Below are 24,333 nucleotides of genomic sequence, written 5' to 3'. Positions count from 1 at the left end.
TAAACCATACACAAATAATTATAAATATTAAAAATACGCGTTTGATTCATGGATAGTTGTATCTCTAAAAAAAATTAAAATTAGTCTTCGAGACATGAATTTAGATTAAACTGAAAAAACAAACATACAATTATTCGTTGGTCTTTTATTGTTGTCACAAGTCAAATGGTTAGAGTCTCCGATGACTTCGTTGAGACAATCAATAACATGGAGAAATAAATATTTTAATAGTAAAATTATTATATCCTTACAAGATTATATAATTAATTATATTAATATTTTAGTTATATATATTTTTTAATTAATCTAAAATAAAGTTGTGAAATGAGTGTTTTGTTTCATTGTTTAAGATCATTATTATTGTGTTGTTATTGTATTAGACTATATATATATATATATATATATATATATATAAATTAATTAATTAATGTATGTATGTGATTTTGTTTTTAAACTCATGTTATGGATCATTACATATTATGACATATTAGATTGATATTTTAAAGCATATCAATAATTTATCATTATATAAAAAATATTATTAAAAAAAAATGGAAGACTAAACCAAATCCATGTATAAAAAATACATAGCAAACTTTGTTGAAAATAAGCAAAACAAGTCAAAACATACAAAGTTTATACTGAAAAAAAAAATTAAAAGTACAAATGACATAATTTCATACCATTTTTAATTAATTTTTTTTTCAATTCTAAATAAACTAGTTTATCCAAACAATGATTTATCACTTAAAAATATGATAACACTTAAACTCCATCATTTACATATCTTCAAACATTGTGTCTGTCTCCCTTTAAGATCAATAAACAATCCGAGAAGAAACGAATTACATAACTATGCATAATCTTTTTTCAACCAAATATATCTAAAACGAGTTTCATGAAAATGTTTAATAGCAAGAATAACTTCCATAATTTTAGCATATAAAGAATTTTGCACTCCAAAAAAAACTAAGAAGCTACCAATATATTAACCTATATTACCTAAAAAAAAGTAAGCTCAAGTCACAAGACTAGAACTTTCACATCATCAATATTCGCTTTAATCTAACCAATGTTTAAAAAAAGAGTATATCAAAAGTATTTCTCTATGATCTGGTGGTTGTATCAAAATATTTTAGAATTAGAAAATCACGCATATAATTGTTTGTATGATTCATTTAATTATCCATCAACTTTACATATCATGTAATAGTGTGCATCGTAGTTTCCTATGAAGCATTTTTGTTGAAATATATGATTTATCATCTTCCAAATCATGTAGTATAAGTTACAACAAGTTGAATGAGCTTCAACAAAGCACTCCTTAGGGACTTAACACTAATGTAACAAAGACTTTTTATGCTCGTTAGAAAAGGCTATCTATATTGGTTATGGAACTGACATAGATACAAATTGGTATAGAACGTTTTCACTTTATATATCGATTGTGTTATAACTGACATAGAAAGTCATACTCTCATTACATTCTCAAATTCTTCATTAACCTTAATTCCACCATAGGCAACTCACATCACCCCGACCTCATACTCATTGCTGCTACCATTCACTCCCTACTCCACTTCCTTTACCTCTTCGTTCACATCTATGATGTCTGTGTTCTCATCAATCCTTTCTTCAATTCCAGTACAACTTTCATCGCGCACTTCTTATGCAAGTGGAACGAGAGGGAGAAGACTAGAGCCACCAACGAGAGGGAGAATATAAGAGTTCGTGCAAAGACGAGAGCAATGCGAGGGATGAGAGGTGCAGGAGAATAGTGAACTACAATGCGATAGGAGAAGGGGCAAGAAGAAAATTAAAGATTCTATGTCGGATATAGTCAAGAACCAACATAGTATCTGCTTTCTAAATTTAAAATTAATATATGCGTTCGTTTTCTATGCCTATTCTATATATAATCGACATAAAATCTTTTATTGTATTACAAAAGTGTCAGTTCTATATTGGTTCTACTGTAACTGGCATAAAAAGTCTAATCATATTGACAATTTTTCCACCACATCACTTATTATGTCGGATGGATTATAACTAACATAATAAATTGTTATATATAACTATTTTTTTCATTAGTATAATGAAAGTATTTTAATAATATATGTGTAGACAACCACTACAAATAAGCAAAAATGTCTTATAGTCACCATTAAACATTTTAAGTAATAGAAATTACTAAAAAAAATTTATAAAAATATGAAAGAAAAAATTGAAAAAGTAAAACACACAAAGTGAGACTCGTACCCATTATTACAAAAAAAAGAAGAAGTATAAAAGACAAAATATACATTTTCAGAAAAAAAAATTATAAAAATGAAAACATAAACATTTTAAGTAATAGAAATTACTAAAAAAATTTATAAAAATATGAAAGAAAAAATTGAAAAAGTAAAACATACAAAGTGAAACTCGAACCCATTATTACAAAAAAAGGTATAAAAGACAAAATATACATTTTCAGAAAAAAATTATAAAAATGAAAACATAAACATTTTAAGTAATAGAAATTACTAAAAAAAATTATAAAAATATGAAAGAAAAAATTGAAAAAGTAAAACACACAAAGTGTGAGACTCGAACCCATTATTACAAAAAAGAAGAAGTATAAAAGACAAAATATACATTTTCAAAAAAATATTATAACAATGAATACATAAACATTTTAAGTAATAGAAATTACTAAAAAAAATATAAAAATATGAAAGAAAAAATTAAAAAAGTAAAACACACAAAGTGAGACTCGAATCCATTATTAAAAAAAAAAGTATAAAAGACAAAATATACATTTTCAAAAAAAAATTATAAAAATAAAAACACACCTGGTGGGACTCGAACCCACAATCGTCTGATTAGAAGTCAGACGCCTTATCCATTAGGCCACAGGTGCTTAACAATTTTTATTTTATGTTTCGTAATAATAATACATTTCTAATCTTTTGCAAATATGTGATTCATACAGTAATGTTGCATTTGATCTTTCTAATTTTCTAATTAAACAGTTTTAACGTATCAATGATTATTTGTTCCAAAAAATATCATTAAAGTTTAATAAAAAATGTTAATATTATAGTAATACTTGACTAAAATTACTTAATCTTAAAACATTAATTTGTTAGCTATTGATATTCATTTAAAAGATGCATAAAAATTTATGAGTATCTATATACACTTGCAGATATTTAAAAAAAAGTAAGTTATAAATTTTTAAAATGAAATATAAAAAAAACATATAAAATATAAAATAAATTAAGTTAAACATATTTTAATTAAATTTAACCTAATAAAATATAAATAATTTTTTTTACGTGTAGTTGATTCTCATACAAATTATATGATCCGTACCAAATCTATATATTAATGAAAATTAAATTATTTATTGTCTATTATTTATAGATATTCATTTAAAATATTTATTCATTATTATCTGTAATAGATCTTATTTGTGAATACCGTCAAGAATATTTATTTATGTCATTCTTACTCAATTTATACTACATGTCATTCACACCAATTATATTACTTAAATAGTTTGCACTAACTTAAGTTAAATTCTATTAGATTCAGCTATGCCGATTTTAACAACATTTATTTACCAAGTCATATTAATCACATAATTATATTTTCTAATCCATATATATTACCAAATTTAACAATATAATAAACGAAGTTAGCATAATACTTAAAACATATGCATAATTATTAAAACCATTTATAATTATATAAATACAAAGTCATTTAAATCATTCAAACAAATAATAGTTTAAGTTTTTAAATAAATTTGGTCAGCAGTAGTAATTTCTCCCAACTCAATACCATTAATCCAAAATTTAGAGGAAATAATTTTTAATGTTTTTGTTTGATTTTGAAGAAAATGAAGGAAAGAAATAAAATTTAATTTAATTTGAATTGTTAGAAGAGAGAATAAGAGTGAGTTTATTATAAAAAATATGACATTTTTTATAGAAGACCGATACTATAATACTTTAAAATCATTGACATTTCCAAAGCTCAACAATTATATATTATTATAAGGAATTTATAACAAAAAATGAAAAAATGGAGAAATCGTAATAAAACTCATATTACCTCAAAAATAAGTAATCTAAAAAATAAGGTGTTCACATTTAAAAAAAATATTAAATCTTGGATTGAATAGAAAGATAATAGATAAATATGTTTTGGTCTTTCAACTATATCAAAAAAATTACAATTGGTCTATATTTGAAATTTTACTTCTGTTTGGTCTCCTTATTTTCTAAACCAATGAATTTAGTCTCTCTTTTATAACTATGTTAAATTTTGTCCTATGCCATGTGAAAAAGGACGGTCCACGTAAGCAACTGCATTTCCTTATGTATATTGACACGTGTCTATTATATGTTGAATTTTTTTTATTTTAAATAAGTTATTTTTTAATGAAAACCCCAAGCATTTTCATCATGCTCATTCCTTACTTCTTATTTAAATCACAAAAAACTCAAGGCTTCTCCATTCTCTTCATCATGCAAAGCTTCAAGAAGGGCACCAAGTCCCACTATTGTGCGTCTCTAATCGGTCAAATCTCTCGTCGCTTCTTCATCGATCTCCATTCACCTTCACAAACCATATGTCCGCATTATCATCAACACCACGAAGCCATACTAGTGGTCGTAGATAGAGCTTTCTTTATTGAGAATAAGTTATCTATACTAGGGGGCTTTTGTTTCCTTAGTTGTTGACCGGGAAGGTCTAACTTTGCAAGTACTTTTATCTCACACTTCAAGCAAAGTTCATATCCTTATACAAATTGAATTTCATACCTGACTCTAGATGCGACGTAAGGAGTCAGAAGGGCCTACTACCAGTCATATCCATAATGAAATGGACCCCAATCTCAAATAAGCCAAAAAAATGTTCCTATTATAAGAAGGGAAGGTGATAATAAAAAAATTGTCCACTTAGATAGTAGTCAAATTTCATCACTTCTCAACTTATTGTAAAACTTTAAAATTAATATCATCATATATAATATATTTTCTCTTTTATCCTAATAATATATTTGTTACTTCTCTCTTTAATTTTTTTAATAATACCTTTTTTATTCATTGTTTATGTTTAATTCTTTTAATTCAATATGTTTAAAACATTAGTGCTAATCATGTCAGATTAAAACTTATAAGCAAATAAAACAAAAAAGACAAAGAAGTAATATGAGGCAACAATGACACACAAGAATAGAAGAAACAAAGAAATCGTACAAGACAATAGAGATTTTATAAGAATTGAAGTTGTATGTGACAAAGGAAACTTCAGAACAATTAAAAGAACATTAAAGTCATTGAGATCGAGCACAACTTCTTCATATGTTGAAATCATCAATCACAAATACAACTACATTTTTTATAATAAAAAAAAAATCAATCCACTCATTAATGTTAATCACGTCAAAATTATCGTAATCATAAATGACATCTTCCAATTTAATGAAGCACAACACATACAACTTCTTCTCGATGAAGTCGTGCCAGACTCATGCAACTTTTTCATATTTATAACTTTTTTAAAAAAATAGTTCATTTCTATAATTGAAAAAAAACTAATTACACCAAATGGGTAAAAAAGTAAAAAAATTAACTACACGTATGAATCTCTAAAATTAGATAATTAAAAATGTTAACAAACTTAATTTCAATCTTATATTTCATATCAATGAACTAGTTCTTAGAAAACAATTAAATTTAGTCCTTCTTTAACTTTGTCGCAATAAAAAATTGTCTAACACGAATAATGAATAGTTTCAAATATTTTGCAATAGTTGAATGACTAATTCATCCATTTAAAAGATCTAAAACCAAGTAAAACAAGTAATTTGTTGTTTCAAAAATTTAAAGTATAAAAGTAACTTGAATGCTAAAGTGAAATCATAAGAAACAAGCTTACTCTGCTTGATCAGGAGCATGATGTACATGTCTTCCAAAATAACTTCCTTCAATGTCACATTTTTCATATATCAGAAAACAGCCAATGATTAGTTAGGTTTTTTGGTGACAACATTGTTTTGAAGTTACCCATGAAATCATTAACTAAGCTCCGATTCCTGGATCCCCTTCTCCTCTCACCATCTCACGTTTTGAATCTTTCCAACGCTGCAAAACTTTCACGCCCTCGCAGAGAAACACAGCAACAACTTCCCAACACCAATATTCCTTCAGATATCGATGCTTCTCGTGCACTTTTCAACGAGATCACTCAGATTCTAGGTGCACAAACCGTGATCCCCGACCAATCACCATCTGGGACTTTGTTTCCACTCGAAACTCCCCAATCTGAAGTTCGTTCCGAGGACCGATCAGCTTGTAGTACAGGTGTTTGTGAAAATTCCGCACATAATGTTGGCTCTTTGGAAGATACTCAGGTGGGAAATATGGGTAAGGAAGATCTAAGCCGGATTGTGGATGAGATTACTGAAATTGTTAGAGGGGAAAACAGTTCCACTTCTATGGAGGAGAGGTTAGAGAATCTAAGTTATGGGTTGAACAGTGAGGTTTTTGACATGGTGTTGAAGAGGTGCTTCACAGTGCCGCTGTTGGCTTTGAGGGTTTTCAATTGGCTGAAGCTCAAGGATGGGTATAGTCACACGACGCAGACTTATAATACCATGTTGTACATTGCTGGAGAAACTAAGGATTTTGGGTTGGTGAAGAGATTGGTGGAAGAAATGGATGAGTGTGGAATTCAAAAGGATGTTAAGACATGGACCATTCTTGTCACCCACTATGGGAAGGCAAGGAAAATTAGTGAAGCGTTGTTGGCCCTTGAAAATATGAAAAGGTGTGGTTTTGAACCGGATGCTGTTTCATATAGCGCAATTATCCGTTCACTTTGCAGTGCTGAGAAGGGAGACATTGCTATGGAGTTCTATACTGACATGGTCAGGAAGGATATGGTGTGTGATGTGAGGTTGTATGAGACGATCATGAACTGCATGGCAAGATCAGGAAATACGGCAGCTGTTAGTTTGCTTGGAAATGACATGATACGGTTGTCTGTGATGCCAGAAAACCGTGTTCGTAGCTGTATGCTGAAGAACTTATGTATTTCTGGGAGGATTGAAGAGGCCTTGGAATTGATTCGGGACCTCAAAAGTAAAGATTTAGATCTTGAACCTGAAAATTATGAGATTTTGGTTAGAGGACTGTGTAAGGCAGATAGAATCACGGATGCTTTACATGTTGTTGAAATTATGAAGAGAAGGGATATGGTTGATGAGAGGATCCATGGGATTATCATAAATGGGTATTTAGGGAGAAATGATGTTGACAGGGCGCTCAAAGTGTTTCAAAGCATGAAAGAATCCGGCTGTGTGCCTACTATTTCCACATATACCGAACTAATACAACATCTCTTTAGGTTGAGTAGGTATGAAGAAGCTTGCATGATGTATGATGAGATGCTGGGCAAAGGAATTAAGCCAGATATTGTGGCAATAACAGCTATGGTTGCAGGTCATGTTTCACAAAACCGTATATCTGAAGCATGGAAAATGTTCAATTGTATGGAGTGCCAAGACATCCGGCCCACTTGGAAATCGTATGAAGTATTCATTAAGGAGCTTTGCAAGGCTTCAAGAACAGAAGACATTGTCAAAGTATTGCACGAAATGCAGGCTTCAAAGATTAAAATTCAAGATACAATATTCCGTAGGGTTATAACATACATGGAGGAAAAGGGGGAGTTTGCTGTGATAGAGAAAATCCAGCAGATGCGTAAGGCATCCACACTTGATACTGAAAAGTTCAAGGAGTCAAACAAACAAGTATCTTCGGAAATTAAGGTGGAAGAGGATGTTAAAGTTGACCTATCAAAGTCAGAAATAGATTATTCCTCTACACACCGAAACCTAACGACTTGCACGGAGCAAGATTTTCATGAAATTTGTAGGATACTTTCATCCTCTACAGATTGGTCCTTAATCCAAGAAAAATTGGAGGGAAGTACCTTTCGCTTCACCCCAGAACTTGTTATAGAGATATTGCAAAATTGCAACAAGCACGGTAGCTCTGTTCTAAAATTCTTCTCATGGGTGGGAAAGCAATCTGGGTATCGACACACATTAGAATCTTACAACATGGCAATGAAAATTGCAGGCTGCGGCAAAGATTTCAAGCACATGCGTAGCTTGTTCTTCGAAATGCGTAGAAATAATTATCCAGTAACACCAGAAACATGGACAATCATGATAATGCTTTATGGTCGGACAGGTCTGACTGAGATGGCCATGAATTGTTTCAAAGAGATGAAAGCTGATGGTTATAGCCCCAGTAGGAGTACATACAAGTATCTGATAATTGCCTTTTGTGGGAGGAAAGGAAGGAAGGTTGATGATGCTCTCCAAACATACCGTGAGATGATTGGTGCAGGATATGCTCCTGACAAAGAACTGATTGAAGCTTACCTCGGTTGTTTATGTGAAGTTGGTAGAGTGTTGGAGGCCAGGAGATGTGCAGATTCTCTTCAGAATTTGGGCTACACAGCCCTTCTCAGTTACTCCTTGTTTATCAGAGCTCTTTGTAGAGCTGGGAGAGTGGAAGAAGCATTGGCATTAATTGAAGAGGTTGGGGAAGAAAAGTCTATTTTAGACCAGCTAACTTGTGGAAGCATAGTTCATGGTCTATTACGTAAGGGTCGACTAGAAGAGGCATTGGCCAAGGTGGATGCCATGAAACAGAAGGGAATAGCACCTACCATCCATGTTTATACATCACTGATGGTTCATTTCTTTAAAGAGAAACAAGTGGAGAAAGCTATGCAGACTTTTGAGGAGCTGCAACAGTCAGGTCATGAACCAAACATTGTCACATATTCTGCTCTTATACGTGGGTACATGAACGTGGGTAGGCCCATTGATGCATGGAATATCTTCTACCGTATGAAACTAAAGGGACCATTTCCTGATTTCAAAACGTATTCTATGTTCCTCACATGCCTTTGCAAGGTTGGGAGGTCTGAAGAAGCAATGCAACTTATTTCTGAAATGTTAGACAGTGGAATTGTTCCAAGTACTATAAATTTTCGAACGGTTTTTTATGGGCTAAACAGAGAAGGTAAAACTGATTTAGCCCGCGTTGTATTGCAACAAAAATCAGAACTAAGAAGAAAGCGCAAGCTCGTAACTTGATTTCTTTTCATAACCTTTGGAAATCGATGGACTTATGCAATAGTAGTTTCTCATTTTAATTTACTTCTAATCCCGTCATGTTGAAAGAATATACAGGAAAATATAACGAGTGCATGGCCACATTATGAATAGAAGCACCCGCGAGATGGTTAATACTATTAGCCATCCCGTTTATAAACATCAAATTGCACCAAATACATGCATGCATGCATTACCACGATGATATATGTACCATAAAACTCCTTTATTGCATAAAATAAGAAAAATTTCAAGGTCATCCACTATAATGTTAGGAAAATAGTACGTAATAACTATATTCAGGAATCAGAAATAGTGAATGCTTAGGATATACCTCCTGCGACAAGATGTTAACTTCATCCTGTACATAGAGAAGCAATAACATCTCTATTAGGCCACTTCATTGCGATAAGTGAGTCAAATTCTTCATTCTGTAAACTGATCTATTGTCTGCCCCAGAGCAATAGCTCCATGTTGGAATCCTACATTAATAACATGAAAATAAAGGAATCAGAAGCAGAACTACATGAGGAGGCAGTTCAAGATAAACTATGAATAACATTTCTAAGGTAGAAAACAAGAGAAATAATGTATCACTAGAATCATCAATTTTGATACGTCGAATGGATAAGAGAAGGGAAGTTTCATGTACAAAACCGTTTGAGCCAAGGTAAATATTGTTGTTATATAGTTTAAACTATTTATGGAGTTTAGGAATAAAAGTTTGGATATTTTCTAAATAAAGAAAAAGACCGTCTTCTTTCTATTAAATAATTCGATGTTTTATTTTGATTTTGTATAAAATAAAAAAAAATTACTCGATTTTGATTCTCAAAAATTTATTTATTTTATATAAAATTGAATAGACTAAATAAACAAATTAATCGTTTTACAGGGTATTGGCATGCTTATTGTGTGATTACTCAACTTTTTAGAATGATTAAAAAAAAAGGTTAGTATCAATTTATTTAAAAATAACTAATAATCAATACATCATGTTCCAAACCTCCTAAAATAGCTTCTAAATGCAAAAAAAAAAAAAAATGATTTGATGAAATACCTCAATGAAAACCTAATTTTCATTTATGATAAAATGTTTAAATGAACTATACTATTATTAATGCAAATACTCAAAATGAATGATTAACCTGAACTAAGTAAAATGAATGATTAACCTGAACTAAAAACTCCAAATACTCAAAATCATGTGTCAAACTAAATTAGACAACAAATGCACTAAAATTGATTTTGACAGCTTTTTAAAAAATGAGTTTCATGCAGATTTTTAGGTCTAGATGCAAGGATAATCAGAATTTTGGTTTGTTAAACTGAAAATTCTTAAAACTGGAACACGAAAATCTTAAAATGCTTGAAAGATAAATGGAAAGCAGAAACACATATCAAAGCAGTAAAGACAATCAAAGAAAGAAGAAGAAATCTAGAAAATCTGAATTACATTAAATCTGAAAATGAATACAAGATAGAGTCTTAGGAAGGATTACAATCACTCGAATGGGGTTGGAGGAACTCTTGGTCACATTGTAGTCTTGGCTCTCCAACCTTTTTCCAGTAAACAGCAACCCAAAGAACTCCTAGAAACTTGAACAAAACTAAGAGAAAGCTATGTGTGAAGGGATGGATGTTTAGAAGTGGTGGTGGTGTGTTTTCTATCCTCCTAGGCTAGTCTATTTAAACAAAAGAAAGTACATGAATGAAAGCTTTTGCCAAATTCTAGATACAATGAGTTTCCTAACTACAAAGGCTCCTTTTCTAACTAATTCAACTCCTCTTTGACCAATCTTCTCAACTTCTAACTTCTTGATGCACACTTCCAATGAATCCGTCCAGCTGGTCCAAGTTGCCTGCCCCCAAGGAGGGGTGATGTTGACTCTTCTCATGAGATTTTTGACAGCTTTTATTATTGGTTCGGCCAACTTGTAGACTTCATCATATCTTCAAATTTTTATCTCAAGCTTGCTGGAAAGCACAATTAAAATTCAAGTTAGTCAAGTTTAAAAAGATTTCATCAAAGTTAAAATCAAGGAAACACTATGCTAGACTAGTCCTAGGAACTCGAAACACACTAAACAATATTTCACTCTTAAAACACCCTTTTTAACACATTTTTATTAAAACTAAGATTTTCAGAAGAAAATACTAAAACGCTCTAAAAACAGAAATTAAAGAAAAGAAAGCTTCCAAAAGAAGTGCTCTAAAACACCAAAAATGTGTCCAATTTGACACTTAACAGGAAGTTATGTTGAGTATGACTTAAGCAATAACAGTTGCTTTTAACTTCCACTTTCAGCTCTTTTTTCACTCAATTTGAATTAAAAAAGATATTACATGGATGCGATGATGGCCACTATCACAAGCATTATATCACACGCAACAATTGTTCTTTTCAAATATCTTTCATCTTCTACAAATAGTAGCCCAATGATTCAGGCAAAAGAAAATGTTGATATTACCTAATATCAAAGCTTCTTTATGACTTCATCAATTACTCGACTATAATAAGTCATTCTCCTAATTGCCAATTTCGCTTCTTCAAAATTCTGGTTTTGAAAAGCATGACCTAAGGTATTAGAGCAAATTTGCAGCTTCTCCTGCATCTGGATGACCAATCAAAGGATGACATCAAGAAACAAGATGGAGTAATACTAATTCAAAATCTACATTAGAACCAATCATGCATTCAGCCTTCATGAAGATTTCATGCAGACCTGGGAGAGAATGCAATTCAAAGCCTCTGCGTTTGTAGCTTCTTCAACTGCTTCCCTGATTTCCAGAATCTGTAGTAAAAGTTAGCAATAAATTTGGAAGCCAGATATTCCTTTTGAAGAAGATGGAAGATGAGATAAAAGATAAGCAATAATTTATACTACTAATCTCACCAAACAAATTTCAGAATTCAATTTAAGTTCTGGAAAAATAGAGGCTCAGATATTCCACAGAAAGAACATAAAAAAAAAAAAATAGACAGAAGAACAAGCAAGAATAGATGACAATATTTTCCAAGTGATAAAATGCCTCTTTCATCCCCTTGAACGTATGCCTAACTGAATAATTTCACATTTTATACTTAAAATTTATGTTATTCTCTTTATAAAGTAAGTCAATCTTCCATAAAATGACACAATCAAGTCCTAAAGGGAAATGGGAATCCAAATGTTGAAAAGAAATACCTAAACTAGCCATCAATGACAATACATTTGCCAAACTTCCCATTTACAGATAATGCTCACAAAATGAACCTTGAGAATGAGAGGTGATTAAACATCAAAGAGGATAACCATCCACCCATTTTCCAAAGAAATAGCTTCACTGATGTTTTATCTATCATGGAAAGGAAGTTAAAAGGAAATTTCACATTCAAAAGCAATAAGGTTCCTTTTTTACCTCTGCCAGTAGTTCTGGATCTGATATTGTCTGCTCTTCATCGATTTCTACTCCATTAAGCTTCAGCTGAAAAGAAATGGCACAACTTTACATGGTAACACCAAAGAAGAAACAACTGAAATTGAACAATATATAACTAAATACAGTGATGGAAAGCCTAGTTAGATGCATATGCCCCAATTCAGATAATAAATTTCACCAGCACAAATATATTATCTTTCAAGATTTTCAAATTTCGCAGATAGTTTGTTATTGTAATGAAGGATCATCAATTTGGAATCCTTTATGGAAGTATTCTTACCAAGTAAATTCCTCTTGACAAAGGCTTGCTAAGTGTCCGGTAGGCATCAATCACCCTTGCAGATTGTTCTGCAGCAAAATCTCTTTCTTTCTAACCAATTGAAGGAAAACAAAGTCTTAGTTTCTCCAAAAACTCATTCAACCTCACTGCCTTCCCCCATCTCCTTAAATCAAAAAAGAGTAGAAAGAAAAATAAAATAGAAGATTTCCATCATACCAACCTGAGATTTTGAATGTACTAAATCAGGATGCAGCTTCTTTTGCCACTCTTTGTACTTGACCTCGAAATTCTCACCTTCTTGATCATACTTCCTCTCCCTGTTTAAAATTAAAAAGAAAAAATAGAAGACAAACAAAAATTATTTTTAGCTTCTTAACTCGTCTATAAATACAATAATTCATCCATTAAATAAATATATTTTTCTTCCTTCATCAAAAAAATTAAATCACACATTCATAATTGAAATTTCACTTCTCTGTGCTATGCCAATATTTAATGTAAACTTTCATTACATAAATTATCAAAATAAAACTCCAATTCGATCGGAGAATGGTATCAGTAGAGCAAAAAAGCACCAAAAAACAAGGCGAAAACCAAATAAATTGTCGTGAGGAAAAAAGTCACATATGCAATTCCTTAATTTTTGCTTTTAGTGTTCTTCTGTCAGAATTGGAATTTCACATCCCTGACCTATGCTAATCTTAATTCAAACTTCTACTACACAAATTATTAGAAAAAAAAAAAAAACTCTAATTCAGATGGGAGAATTGTGTCAACAGAACTAAAAACACCGAGCTAAAGAAGAAAACTTTGGAAGAAATTTCAGCACCCAGAAGAGAAAAACAAAACCCCAGAAACTTACACCCCAAATATCTCAAAATAGTCTATGGAACCATCGACGGGTTGAATGCACCGACACGAGTCGCATACGAGGAAAGGTGCGGAGTGAGGTGGAGCATGGCAATTCCAGCACCCACTTTGGATTTCCACGGCAGATTTAGAGCATAAGCTTTTCCAGGAAATCCCCGGAGAACAGTTGAAATCGAAGGTGAGAGCGCGAGGAGGAGGATGGTGAGGTGATGCATGGTGAAGAAGAGAGAGTTTAATGTGAGGAGAAAAATTGGAAGTGAAGTGCTGAGGAAACGAAGTTAAAGAACGCCGCAAAAGAAAAGAAACGGGCGTGCAGAGGTTCTTCTTCGACATCGTGTGAGCACACAGAGGAGATGCAGATTTTCCTGGCTTCTGGGAAAGTGGAGATCGAGGACGATGAAGCTGTTTTGTTTGTATGATGTTTGGGGTAAAAGTGATTTCAATAAAGGAAAGAGTTTTATTTATAGGTTTTTGTATAGGTTTAATTATTATGTTGTTATTTTTGTTTAAAAATGTTAAATTTATTTTTTAAGTTTTAATTTTGTTTTGATTTTTAAAATGTTGATATAATTTAGTTTTTTAAGTTCTTTTTTTAAAATAAATTTTTAATTAAAATTGAAGTTAGAATCTTTTATCAAAATTGAAGTTATTAATAAAAATAATTTATTTTATTGATGTAATTAAGATAATTATATTATTAATTTTGATAAAATAAATTATTGATTTATTTTAAAAAGTTTAATAAAAATATTAAATTAAATCATTTTTTAAATATTTGGATCAAATTCAAATTTAAAAAAATTAAAATATTAATTTAATATTTTTTGACAAAAATAAAAAATAAAAGAGTAATTAAATCTTTTTGTTAGAATAAAAAAAATAGGATGAAAAGAAAAAATTGGTAAACTGGCCTTTTATTTCAGTACTAGTGTGATTATTTATTTTTCAGTTTTACTCATTATTTTAAATATTATTAATTTGTTCTTACTTTTAAATAAATATCGTAGTAATGTTAACGACTTTATAATAATAAAAATAATGTATGATATAAATAATGAATCATAAATTGAATTTGATACAAAATTTAATATGAATATATGTCTTTTAGAAGATCATTTTAAGTATATTTTGACATTTGATTTGTTTGAATATATATATATATATATATATATATATATATATATATATATATATATATATATATATATATATATATGTGTGTGTGTGTGTGTGTGTTAATTTCAATTACATGGCGTATGTTCAGTAGCTTTTTATACAAAATTTATACTTAATAATAACGAAAAAACCTCATCAAAATTTTCACCATATAGTATATTAATCTACATTGTTTAGGTTGTTAGAGAAATTATAAATTACCTTTTTCTCAATGAACTATATTATAATCGGTACCATAATCATAATTTGATCAAAAGGTTAAGTATTAAACTTTACTGATTCTCTGGTATCACATACATTAATTATACTCATATATTATATTAAAAAAATTTCAAACGGTCAAATTACCACTTAAGTAATTTACCAAATATGTTAATCTAATCTAGTCATTTTATAACTAACTCAATTCATCCAAGTCATTATCCATGACCAACACATATAAGGATTTTCACAATATCAATATCCAATGAAATTCACATAATTAACATAATCTCCATTCTTAATAAATCAATATTTTCTTATAGTAAAACATTCAAATTTGTATATAATATATTATAAAATATTATTATTAAACATGTAAATACTTTAGATTAAGTAAAAATACATTTAATGGAGTAAGAAAATATTATTTGAATGAGATTATCTTGCTTAAGCGATAATCTAAGTTGAAGTATATTTTACCCTTTTAAAGGATAACAAGAACTTTCAAAATTTTAAAAACATATATATTTAGAAAGCTAAACATAATTACTAAACTATTTTAAGTGAAGGTTTATGTTTCTTCATTCAATCCACTTATAAGGTACTCTACACTGGCAAAGAAAAACTATAAGCAAGAAAAGCTAATTTATATAAAGGAAAAATAATTTATCCAAAATAAAATTATTATTTTAGTCTTTGTCTTCTATTTCTTGGTATAATTTGATAATAAAAATAAATGGTTTCTTAGGTTGAAAAGTTAAAAATGAGACAAGGGAATAAACTAAAATTTAAAGTATTTTAAATTTTTCAGAATGATTATTCTTACACATCAATGTTGTAGTTTTATAACTTTGTAAAATAATTTAATAAATTTTTCAATTGAAATACCTAATTGGATGTGATATCTTTCAATTTTAACATTCTAACTTGTTAGTTCTGACACTTTATTATTTTAAATCTTTCATCTAAACTTATTTTAAATTTTGGTTAATATCTTAAATGTAAGTATTTATAATGAAATTACGATCAAAACCAGACAAAATCTTTGATTGAGAAATTATTAATTGGATGTGTGACATTATTTTAATCTCCAAGTTATACATTATTAGTTTTATATATTTCTTCATGGAGATATATAAAATCAAAAATCACCCTTAAAATAAAAATTATAATAAGTCATCAACTTTTGTTTCTCTTGGTAATAATAATTTAATCCTCATCAAAATAAATCAATAAACCCTTTTTATATATAATTTTTTTAACTTATTGTTAAAGTGAGGTAAATATTTTTAACTTATTCTTAGAAGTGTAATGGCACACTTCCCTGTGATTGTCTCCAATACAAATTCATGTTATTTTTAATTAAAAAAAAAAAACTTTCTACTTAATGATTTCTTAACCAGTATAGTTAGTAGGACCTTATTATTTATATATATATATATATATATATATATATATATATATATATATATATATATGGCTAGTAAAAATAAAAGAAAAAGAATACACCAATTTCCAACAAAAACAAAAGGGAGAACCCTGTTGGAAAACATGATAAATTAACCCTTATACAAGTAACAACTGTGTTGAGGTATACAAAACCTGTACTGAGTTATTGGGGCTTGGATGACATGTTGACAAGATAACTCAAAATACCCTGTTTTCTTCTTCTTCTTCTTCTCTTTCCTATTTAACCCTTTTTCCTTTTAGTTAATGCAGAAAACAAATGCCAGATTTTTTTCTGCCTGCATAACTTCTTTGGTACCTCTGAATTCATATCTTGAGTTGCAATGGTATTTAGTTTTTTCTGCTTGCTTTGTTTTTCTGCATGATCTGAAGGAACATTTTCAACTGAATCAGTGTTCAATAGCTTGTTGCTGATTGTTGTTTGATGCTGAATTGCTCCATTTTCCAAAGGGTATGAAACAGCTTGGCTTGACAAAATAGCTGTTGGAAGATTCTGCTCCAATGAAGTTGGTACTACTTTGTTAGAATTTACTTCCTTCAAGTTAGCATTTGTTCCTGTATACCTGAAACAACAAAAAAGTATAAAGAAAAACTAATGATCAGCAACATCTTAAACTATTTTGCTTAGTTTCAAACAAACCACAAGGAACCAAATTCACAGTCTTCTGTTCCTATGAGCAACCACAGAAAAAACACATAATCACCTTGAGTTTTGGATACCAGAGTTAGTGTCATACCCTTGTTGCAAAGATCCCTCTGGAATATCTCCGTTTGGTACTTCATCTCTAACATCAGTTTTGGAGCTTATTTGAGTGAGTTTTAAGGAATATGAATGCTCTCTATCATCATCTTTAATAAAAGGGGTCAATCTTTGTTCACGAACCATTGAAATAGCCTTGTCTAATGTTTGCAGTGCATGTTGTACCTCTGATCTAATATATACACTCCTCTTGCCTCTTATTACACTCGAGTGAACTTCCTTGATTGGAATGTCTTCTACTTTTTTATTGCCCTCCTCAATTTGTACAATTTCTTCAGTATCTACTTCTACAATCTCACCAAATGTTTTGCTACTACCTAGTTCTTCTGTATTCGTTGTCATTGGCATGACATTATTTGCATATTGGTTACTTATATCTTCCTTGGATGTATCTTTTTCCTTTTCATGCTTGCTTTCAGCAAGATCTTCAGCTGTTGCAACTTGTTGAAGCTCTCCACCATTCCTGGCCTTTGATACACTAGTGTTGTTGTATAGAGCTTCACGAATTCTAACATATAATGGATCCCCTAAGGCCTTGCTGAATTCTCCTTTACCGTGGTTCGTCATAGAAGACACAGCCTGTAACATGGATTGGTTTTTTATGTCATAAGAAAATAGAAAATTGTATCAAATAAAAAATGCAATGATGCAAGGATGTTTTACTGTTGCATGATGGGATAAAACAAAAATGCACCATTACATTTTCTTTAAAGTTATTTTCTTTATTAAAGAACGAGTTGGCTCAGTGGATTCAGAAAATAAAAGGCATCTTTTCATTGAAAGCCGAATAAAAGAAACATATCTGAAAGAATCTACAACCTTCTGAAAAAGTCTGAAACCATTGCCAATGAGCTGCCTTGAAATAAAGTTTATAAGGGATGGTGGCACAAAATCCAGCTTTACATCCATATTTGCTATTGTCCTACAAAATTTGAAGTTTTGAATCAGATCAATTTTATTTGTGGTATGATACCTTTTCCATTTGTAACCACATGAGAAAATGTCAATCAATACAATTAATCCGTGAAGCCAGAGCTTACTTTCATATTTCTTTCAGAATCTAGTAATAAATTTACTGGTAACTTAGAATATTGGAAACTTAATAATCAATGGAAACCAGTAAGATCACTTTAGACAGAACAACCAAACAAGCTACATAACCATTCACAGAAATATAAGCAATGCCAAGACTGTATAAAAAAGTGAACAAAATAAATATCAAAGAAAAATCAATTTGATTGACTGACGAACAAAGCCAAAAGCCATCAATACAGAATTGTCAGGTAAGGTAACTAATATCTTCTAATATTAATCTGCAAAATCAGCAAACCCTATAATATATTCAAAAAGCAGTGACTTCAGTTAGCTTCAGAGGACTACAGAACGTCATTAGTATTGACACAATAAACAGAACTGCAATATCTTCATACTGAAGGTCGTGATTGTAATTAAAATTTGGTAAAACAAATATAAATAATACTCCAGTAGTGGTTATTGTTTAAACTTAGCATTTCAAATAGTGAACAGAAAAACATGCATACTTTCACTATTATCAACGGGAGAACTGGCTTCATAGTTCATATATTCTAATTCTAATATTCTATAACCATTTGTCTACAACTCTTTTTTTTAAACAAGCAAAACTTATATGGGGCATTATGATCTCTGGTTGCTGATTGTTTTCCTATTTCATCCTCTCACTTCATTCAATTAAAGTGTATGTTATGTTTTAGTACACCTAAAACTCACCGAAAATAACTTCTTTCTGATGTCACCTTTTGCAAAGCAAAGCCTCCCACCAAATCGATTCTCACGACATCCTTTGCTTCAGGAATTACTTCATTGTTGAAGCCGTAAAGGGTCTCTGTGGCACTCTTCGAGTCAGAAACCTACAAGCAAATTAAGCAAAAAATTTCTTCAACTTTTGGACTAGTGTAAATTAACTTTCCCCAAAAGATAAATCAAACATGGATTCAGATGATTACCGAGTTTGTAAGAACAACAATTAAGTCATCTTGAAAGTACTCAAACAGATAATAGTGCACTATAGCTTCCCTCGTAGACAGAGGCCATGAAACCTTCATCCTTTCTTCCAAAATTCAGAGCAAAATCAGCACTAAAAAAGAAGAACTTTTGGCATGGTAAGGGGCATTAAAATGTCATTGTTTTTAATTGATGCTGGCAGGACAAACCTCACGAGTGATAACTGCTCCCCAATCCCAACCTTCTGCAAGCATTCAGTTGATAAGATTTTGAAAGTGGGAACAGTAGACTGAGGCCACCTAAATGGAAATTGTGAAAAGGGTGTCAGGTACAATTACCAGATACATTGTTATAACGATATATTACTCAGATTCAAATCCACTCCCAAAAAATACATCGACATTCAGAACAGCCTTATAAAAAAAGTACAAAGCCAACTGCATACAAAATACATTTCTTGCAACTATAAATGAAGTAGTTTTTATCAAGTGGTATATAACTTTCAACTTTATACAGAAATTAAACAAGCATAAAAGTGATGATACTGGTGAGTTTCGTGTTCAGACTAGTATACAGAAAATTCAAGGCACATATTGTACTAAATATAATTCTCACCATTTTTTGTAAAGGTATGTCTCCCATGAGATACATAAACCTGTAACAAAGAAAGTAACGCATCAAGTTTTGCATGTCGAAATCAATAATATAGCTTTTGTCACTAAAAGGGTGGTGTTGAACATTGTGGTTGCTCCAGTGTGACTTACAAGCATCAACAGGCCCATCTACAAAGCCCTCTACAAGCATTGTATGAAAGGGGGTCCCTTCTGGTCCTTCGCGATACATAACCCGAAACTCTTCACCATCTTGTTTTAACTGTTGAAATAAGTAAAATTATCAATAACTCGAGAACTTGAATGAATAAATCAAATATCTTCAATTAAACAATGAAATACTGTCGGACGAAAAATAAAATCAACTAAGCCAATCATCTAATGTGAATTCCTGATTTCTGTGAAAGAAAGTCATCAGTTAAACATGCAAAACAAAAGAATCAGGATCTAAATGAATGGAAGATGGAATAAATAGGAAATAGGAAAAATATCAGCAAAACAAAAACATGATGAAACTGCTGAGAGTCAGTAGCATACTTTCCAATCAGTGTGAGACGTATTAGACCTTCCACTATCATCTGATGAAACACTCCTCAACATATCAAGAAAGTGAGATACATCTGCAGTCTTGACTTCTGCTAATTGATCTATATATCCTGCATCAGCCAATCATGAACTAAGGAAAAAAAAAACACAAAGCAAAGAAACAAAATAATTGTGCAAATACTGGTCCCATTCCATCCCAAATACTAATTGAAAGGAATTAGGGAATGGCATCACCTTCTACTTCAGGTTCTGAAGAAAGCAAAAGTTGATTTCTGACAAGCTTTTTGAGCAAGTCATCATTTGTAAGATCAGGTGAAGCAAGGGTCCTGTCCAGCCTCTCCCTATACTGCACAATCTTCCTTTTCTTCTCCATCTTTGCATCTCCTGCCAATGTCAAACAACCCTTCTCTCAAAAAGTCAATTCAGGAACACAGGCATTTGAATGATTTCTTCTCTTCTCTGTCTATCCCAGCAGAAAATCACTGTGGTACAACAAGATAAGCCAATCAGGTATAAAAAAAAAAAAAAAAAAAAAACTCTCATCTCATCACGTAACAAACACACAGAAATTGCATGCTTAATTAGACAGAACTCGTGAATCATTTCTTTCCAACAGCCAAAGAAACGAAACTTCCTGGTAAATTCACTCCTACACGCTGTTGTTTGATGCGGCAATTAAATATCCAAAAAGCCAAAAGTAAACAAAGTCAATACACATCCACCATGTATAACACAGACATCGATTCCGTTTGAACCGCGCCAACGGAAACAGAATTCCAAGAAGGAGCAGAATAGCTAAATACATGAATTCACACCCCCAGATACACGCAGACAATTAAAAGAAACAACAAGACAAAAAGAATTTGAAGTCAACCGAAATCAACAAACCAAAATCAAATTCCAGGACTTAAGTCCACAAGATCATTCAGAGACTGAACGAAACCCAAATGAGGAAAAAAGCTAACAAAGCAAAGAGGTTGAGAAATCAAAGCACCCCACATCCCACATGAAGCAACAGCTTAAAAAGATGAGAACTTTATTGATAATATCAGAAATAAAGAAGAAGAAAAAAAACATGATTCATGAACCTTGGCTTTGAGGAGTTGTGGGTTTCAATGTTGATAACCTGGGAAGGATGCAGAAACAGAAAAAGGTAGATCTCAAGCAATGAACCAATCCCAAGACAAAGTCAGGTGATGTGAGAGGAACACAGCATGGACTTTGCTTTGTTTCTCCTATAGTCATAGGAGACAAAGTGCAGCTCACCAACACCCAAGCCCATAAATTCTATTATATTTTATATTTTCTTATTTTTAATATAACAATTTCTCATAAATAAAACTGAATTATCTCTAATTTCATTGTCACATAATATTAATTTTTGTCTTCCTCAAATTTAGTGATTAGAGTCAAAATTTTAATTTTTACTAATTAGTGAAAATACAATTAATGTAATCTGGATATGTTGGGTATTGGGCTCCCTTCCTATGTGGAGAAAAGGCCCAAAATTTGAGAAGCCCATGTCTCACTTAAACCTAGTGGAGAGGAGGCTATAAAATAAAGAGAGAGGCAGAACAATAGAGTCAGAATACACTGAAAGCCCTAACACATAGAGGGAGAGGTAGAGGGAAAATTCTGTTCACGTTTTTCATAGAGCTGTCGCAGTAAATTCGGCGCTGCGGATTCGTTCACCGTTGGATCGGGTTGAAATTTTTACAGCAGGTTCGGAACTCATTGCTCTTCATTCTGACCGGTCGGATCTTTGATACGAGGTCTGAGTTGGGAGATATTAATTTCGCACTGCAGCAGTGATTTGTAGAGGTTTTCCTCTCTTGTTCTTCTCTATTTGAAAGCTTTGTTGCTTTGTTATTTGGTTGGGTGTTGGCACTAATTTGTGCTATTGATTAAGACTCTTTTGTACTCTTGTTGATCATAGTGAAGCTATTTCTTTGGTCTGGACGACTCGTGGTTTTTACCCTTGATTTGAGGGGTTTTCCACGTTAAAAATCTTGGTGCCTTTATTTGTGCTTTTGGTGGTTTATTATTGCTGCTCTTTGATTATTGCTCCTCATAGATTCTTGCAAGTTAGGGGAAATTATATCCGCTGCATTCTCTGGTATATTGTTTGTTATTGTTTTCCCCATCAGAGTGGCATCAGAGCTCTTGGTTGGGCTATATTTACTTGCTTGAATGATGGAGGCAAATGCAAAGATGATTACTTTGAATGGTACAAATTATCATTTGTGGAAGGGCAAGATGAAAGATTTATTATTTGTCAAGAAATTGCATCTTCCGGTCTTTGCTACACAGAAGCCAGATTCTATGTCTGAAGAAGAATGGGACTTTGAGCACCAACAGGTATGTGGTTTTATTCGGCAATATGTTGAAGATAATGTTTATAATCATATTGCTAATGAGACACATGCCAGAGCTTTGTGGGAGAAGATTGAGTCTTTGTATGCTTCTAAGTCGGGCAATAATAAATTGTATTTGTTAAATTGCTTGATGAATTTGAGGTACAGGGAGAATTCTTCTATTTCTGATCACTTAAATGAGTTTCAAGGGCTCCTAGATCAATTGTCAGGAATGGGCATAAAGTTTGATGACGAAGTTATGGGATTATGGTTGCTTAATACTCTACCAGAGTCTTGGGAGGTATTTCGGGTTTCAATTACGAACTCTGCCTCGAATGGTGTTGTTTCTTTTCAGATGGCAAAGAGCGGTGCTCTTAATGAAGAGATGAGAAGGAAGGCACATGGTTCTTCATCTCAGTCTGAGATGCTTGTTACAGAAGCTAGGGGGAGAAGTCAGAAAAAGGAACATAAAGGTGGTAGAGAGAAGAGTAGGAGCAAGTCCAAGTCAAGATACAAGAATTTAGAGTGCCATTTTTGTCATAAAACTGGGCACATTCAGAAATACTGTTTTAAGTGGAAAAAGGAGAACAAAGACAAGAAGGGCAAACAGAGAGAGAATGATCATGATGATGATGATCGTGTCACTACTGCTACAGATGGTGATCTTGTTCTTCTTCGTGACTTTGAGTCCGTTAATCTTGTATCTGATGAGAGCATGTGGATTATTGATAGTGGTGCTACACTGCATGTTACACCTAGGAAGGAGTTCTTCACATCTTACACTTCTGGTGATTTTGGAGTGTTGAAGATGGGTAATGATGGTGAGTCTAAAGTGATTGGTGTTGGTGATGTTTGCCTGCAAACCAACATGGGAGTGCAGTTGTTGCTTAAAGGAGTCAAACATGCTCCGGATGTCCGTTTTAATTTAATCTCTGTGCAGTTGCTTGATGATTGTGGTTATGACAATCACTTTGGTTCTAGTAAATGGAAGCTCACTAAAGGTAACTTGGTTATGGCCAGAGGGGAGAAACAATCTAAATTGTATTGGACTAAAGCTTTGGTTGCTAAAGACAGTGTGAATGCTATGTATATGGAGGCATCTTTGTGGCACCGGAGGCTTGGTCATATAAGTGAGAAAGGGCTTAACTGCTTAGCTAAAAAGGATGTGCTTATGGGATTGAGAAATGCAGAATTGGAGAAATGTTCTCATTGCATGGCTGGTAAACAAACCAGAGTATCTTTTAAGAAGCATCCACCCTCAAGGAAGTCAGAATTACTTGAATTGGTGCATTCTGACGTTTGTGGCCCATTAAAGGTAAAGTCATTTAGTGGTGCAGTTTACTTTGTTACTTTTATTGATGATTGTTCCAGGAAGCTATGGGTCTATGCTCTTCAGCGGAAAGGTCAAGTACTTGAAAAGTTCAAGGAATTTCATGCTATGGTTGAGAGGCAATCAGGTAAGAAGCTGAAAT

At 31.8% G+C, this 24,333-nt stretch overlaps 3 protein-coding genes and 1 non-coding gene across 8 annotated transcripts; 1 reads left to right on the top strand and 3 right to left on the bottom strand.

Annotated features, from left to right (window-relative positions):
* Positions 1–2,829: 2,829 nt before the first annotated feature.
* On the bottom strand, positions 2,830–2,902 carry TRNAR-UCU (transfer RNA arginine (anticodon UCU)). Its single transcript has one exon. It is a non-coding gene; the product is annotated as a tRNA-Arg (tRNA).
* A 3,031-nt stretch (positions 2,903–5,933) lies between these two features.
* Positions 5,934–9,235, top strand: LOC114189978 (Pentatricopeptide repeat (PPR) superfamily protein). The gene has a single exon (XM_028078710.2). The coding sequence runs from the start codon at positions 6,065–6,067 to the stop codon at positions 9,170–9,172; it is 3,108 nt and encodes a 1,035-aa protein (XP_027934511.1). The 5' UTR covers positions 5,934–6,064; the 3' UTR covers positions 9,173–9,235.
* Positions 9,236–10,629: 1,394 nt separating this feature from the next.
* Positions 10,630–14,195, bottom strand: LOC114190082 (DNAJ heat shock N-terminal domain-containing protein). Its single transcript, XM_028078846.2, has 7 exons — positions 13,756–14,195; positions 13,114–13,210; positions 12,894–12,983; positions 12,593–12,658; positions 11,917–11,985; positions 11,662–11,805; positions 10,630–11,167 (listed from the first exon to the last, which is right to left on the bottom strand). The coding sequence occupies exons 1-6, from the start codon at positions 14,094–14,096 to the stop codon at positions 11,668–11,670; spliced, it is 801 nt and encodes a 266-aa protein (XP_027934647.1). The 5' UTR covers positions 14,097–14,195; the 3' UTR covers positions 10,630–11,167; positions 11,662–11,667.
* Positions 14,196–16,644: 2,449 nt separating this feature from the next.
* On the bottom strand, positions 16,645–21,774 carry LOC114192000 (uncharacterized). Of its 5 annotated transcripts, none has more exons than XM_028081497.2 (11): positions 21,596–21,774; positions 20,742–20,989; positions 20,499–20,617; positions 20,115–20,223; positions 19,966–20,005; positions 19,560–19,649; positions 19,353–19,452; positions 19,117–19,256; positions 18,187–18,289; positions 17,312–17,946; positions 16,645–17,170 (listed from the first exon to the last, which is right to left on the bottom strand). In XM_028081497.2, exons 2-11 carry the CDS (start codon positions 20,878–20,880, stop codon positions 16,831–16,833), a joined length of 1,815 nt encoding a protein of 604 aa, XP_027937298.1. In that variant the 5' UTR covers positions 20,881–20,989; positions 21,596–21,774; the 3' UTR covers positions 16,645–16,830. The 5 variants fall into 5 exon arrangements, with proteins under 5 accessions (XP_027937298.1, XP_027937303.1, XP_027937302.1 ...); XM_028081502.2 differs by having other exon boundaries at positions 17,345–17,946; XM_028081501.2 differs by having other exon boundaries at positions 20,499–20,608.
* Positions 21,775–24,333: the final 2,559 nt, after the last annotated feature.

Source organism: Vigna unguiculata, chromosome 7 (genome assembly GCF_037176805.1).
Source record: "Vigna unguiculata cultivar grain cowpea cultivar isolate G323 ecotype 2 chromosome 7, ASM3717680v1, whole genome shotgun sequence".
In the NCBI taxonomy this organism is placed as follows: domain Eukaryota; kingdom Viridiplantae; phylum Streptophyta; class Magnoliopsida; order Fabales; family Fabaceae; genus Vigna; species Vigna unguiculata.
The sequence above is the reverse complement of the archived record's forward strand: the minus strand, read 5'-3'. Positions and strand labels throughout refer to the sequence as shown.

Coding starts and splice junctions, on each gene's coding strand:
- LOC114189978 (XM_028078710.2), top strand. CDS start 6,065: ATGAAATCATTAACTAAGCTCCGATTCCTGGATCCCCTTCTCCTCTCA.
- LOC114190082 (XM_028078846.2), bottom strand. CDS start 14,096: ATGTCGAAGAAGAACCTCTGCACGCCCGTTTCTTTTCTTTTGCGGCGT. Junction 13,211..13,755: donor TATTTTGAGATATTTGGGGT/GTAAGTTTCTGG, acceptor AATTTTAAACAG/GGAGAGGAAGTATGATCAAG. Junction 12,984..13,113: donor TAGTACATTCAAAATCTCAG/GTTGGTATGATG, acceptor TCAATTGGTTAG/AAAGAAAGAGATTTTGCTGC.
- LOC114192000 (XM_028081497.2), bottom strand. CDS start 20,880: ATGGAGAAGAAAAGGAAGATTGTGCAGTATAGGGAGAGGCTGGACAGG. Junction 19,257..19,352: donor TTGTTGTTCTTACAAACTCG/GTAATCATCTGA, acceptor ATTTGCTTGTAG/GTTTCTGACTCGAAGAGTGC. Junction 17,171..17,311: donor TCTGGTATCCAAAACTCAAG/GTGATTATGTGT, acceptor TTGTTGTTTCAG/GTATACAGGAACAAATGCTA.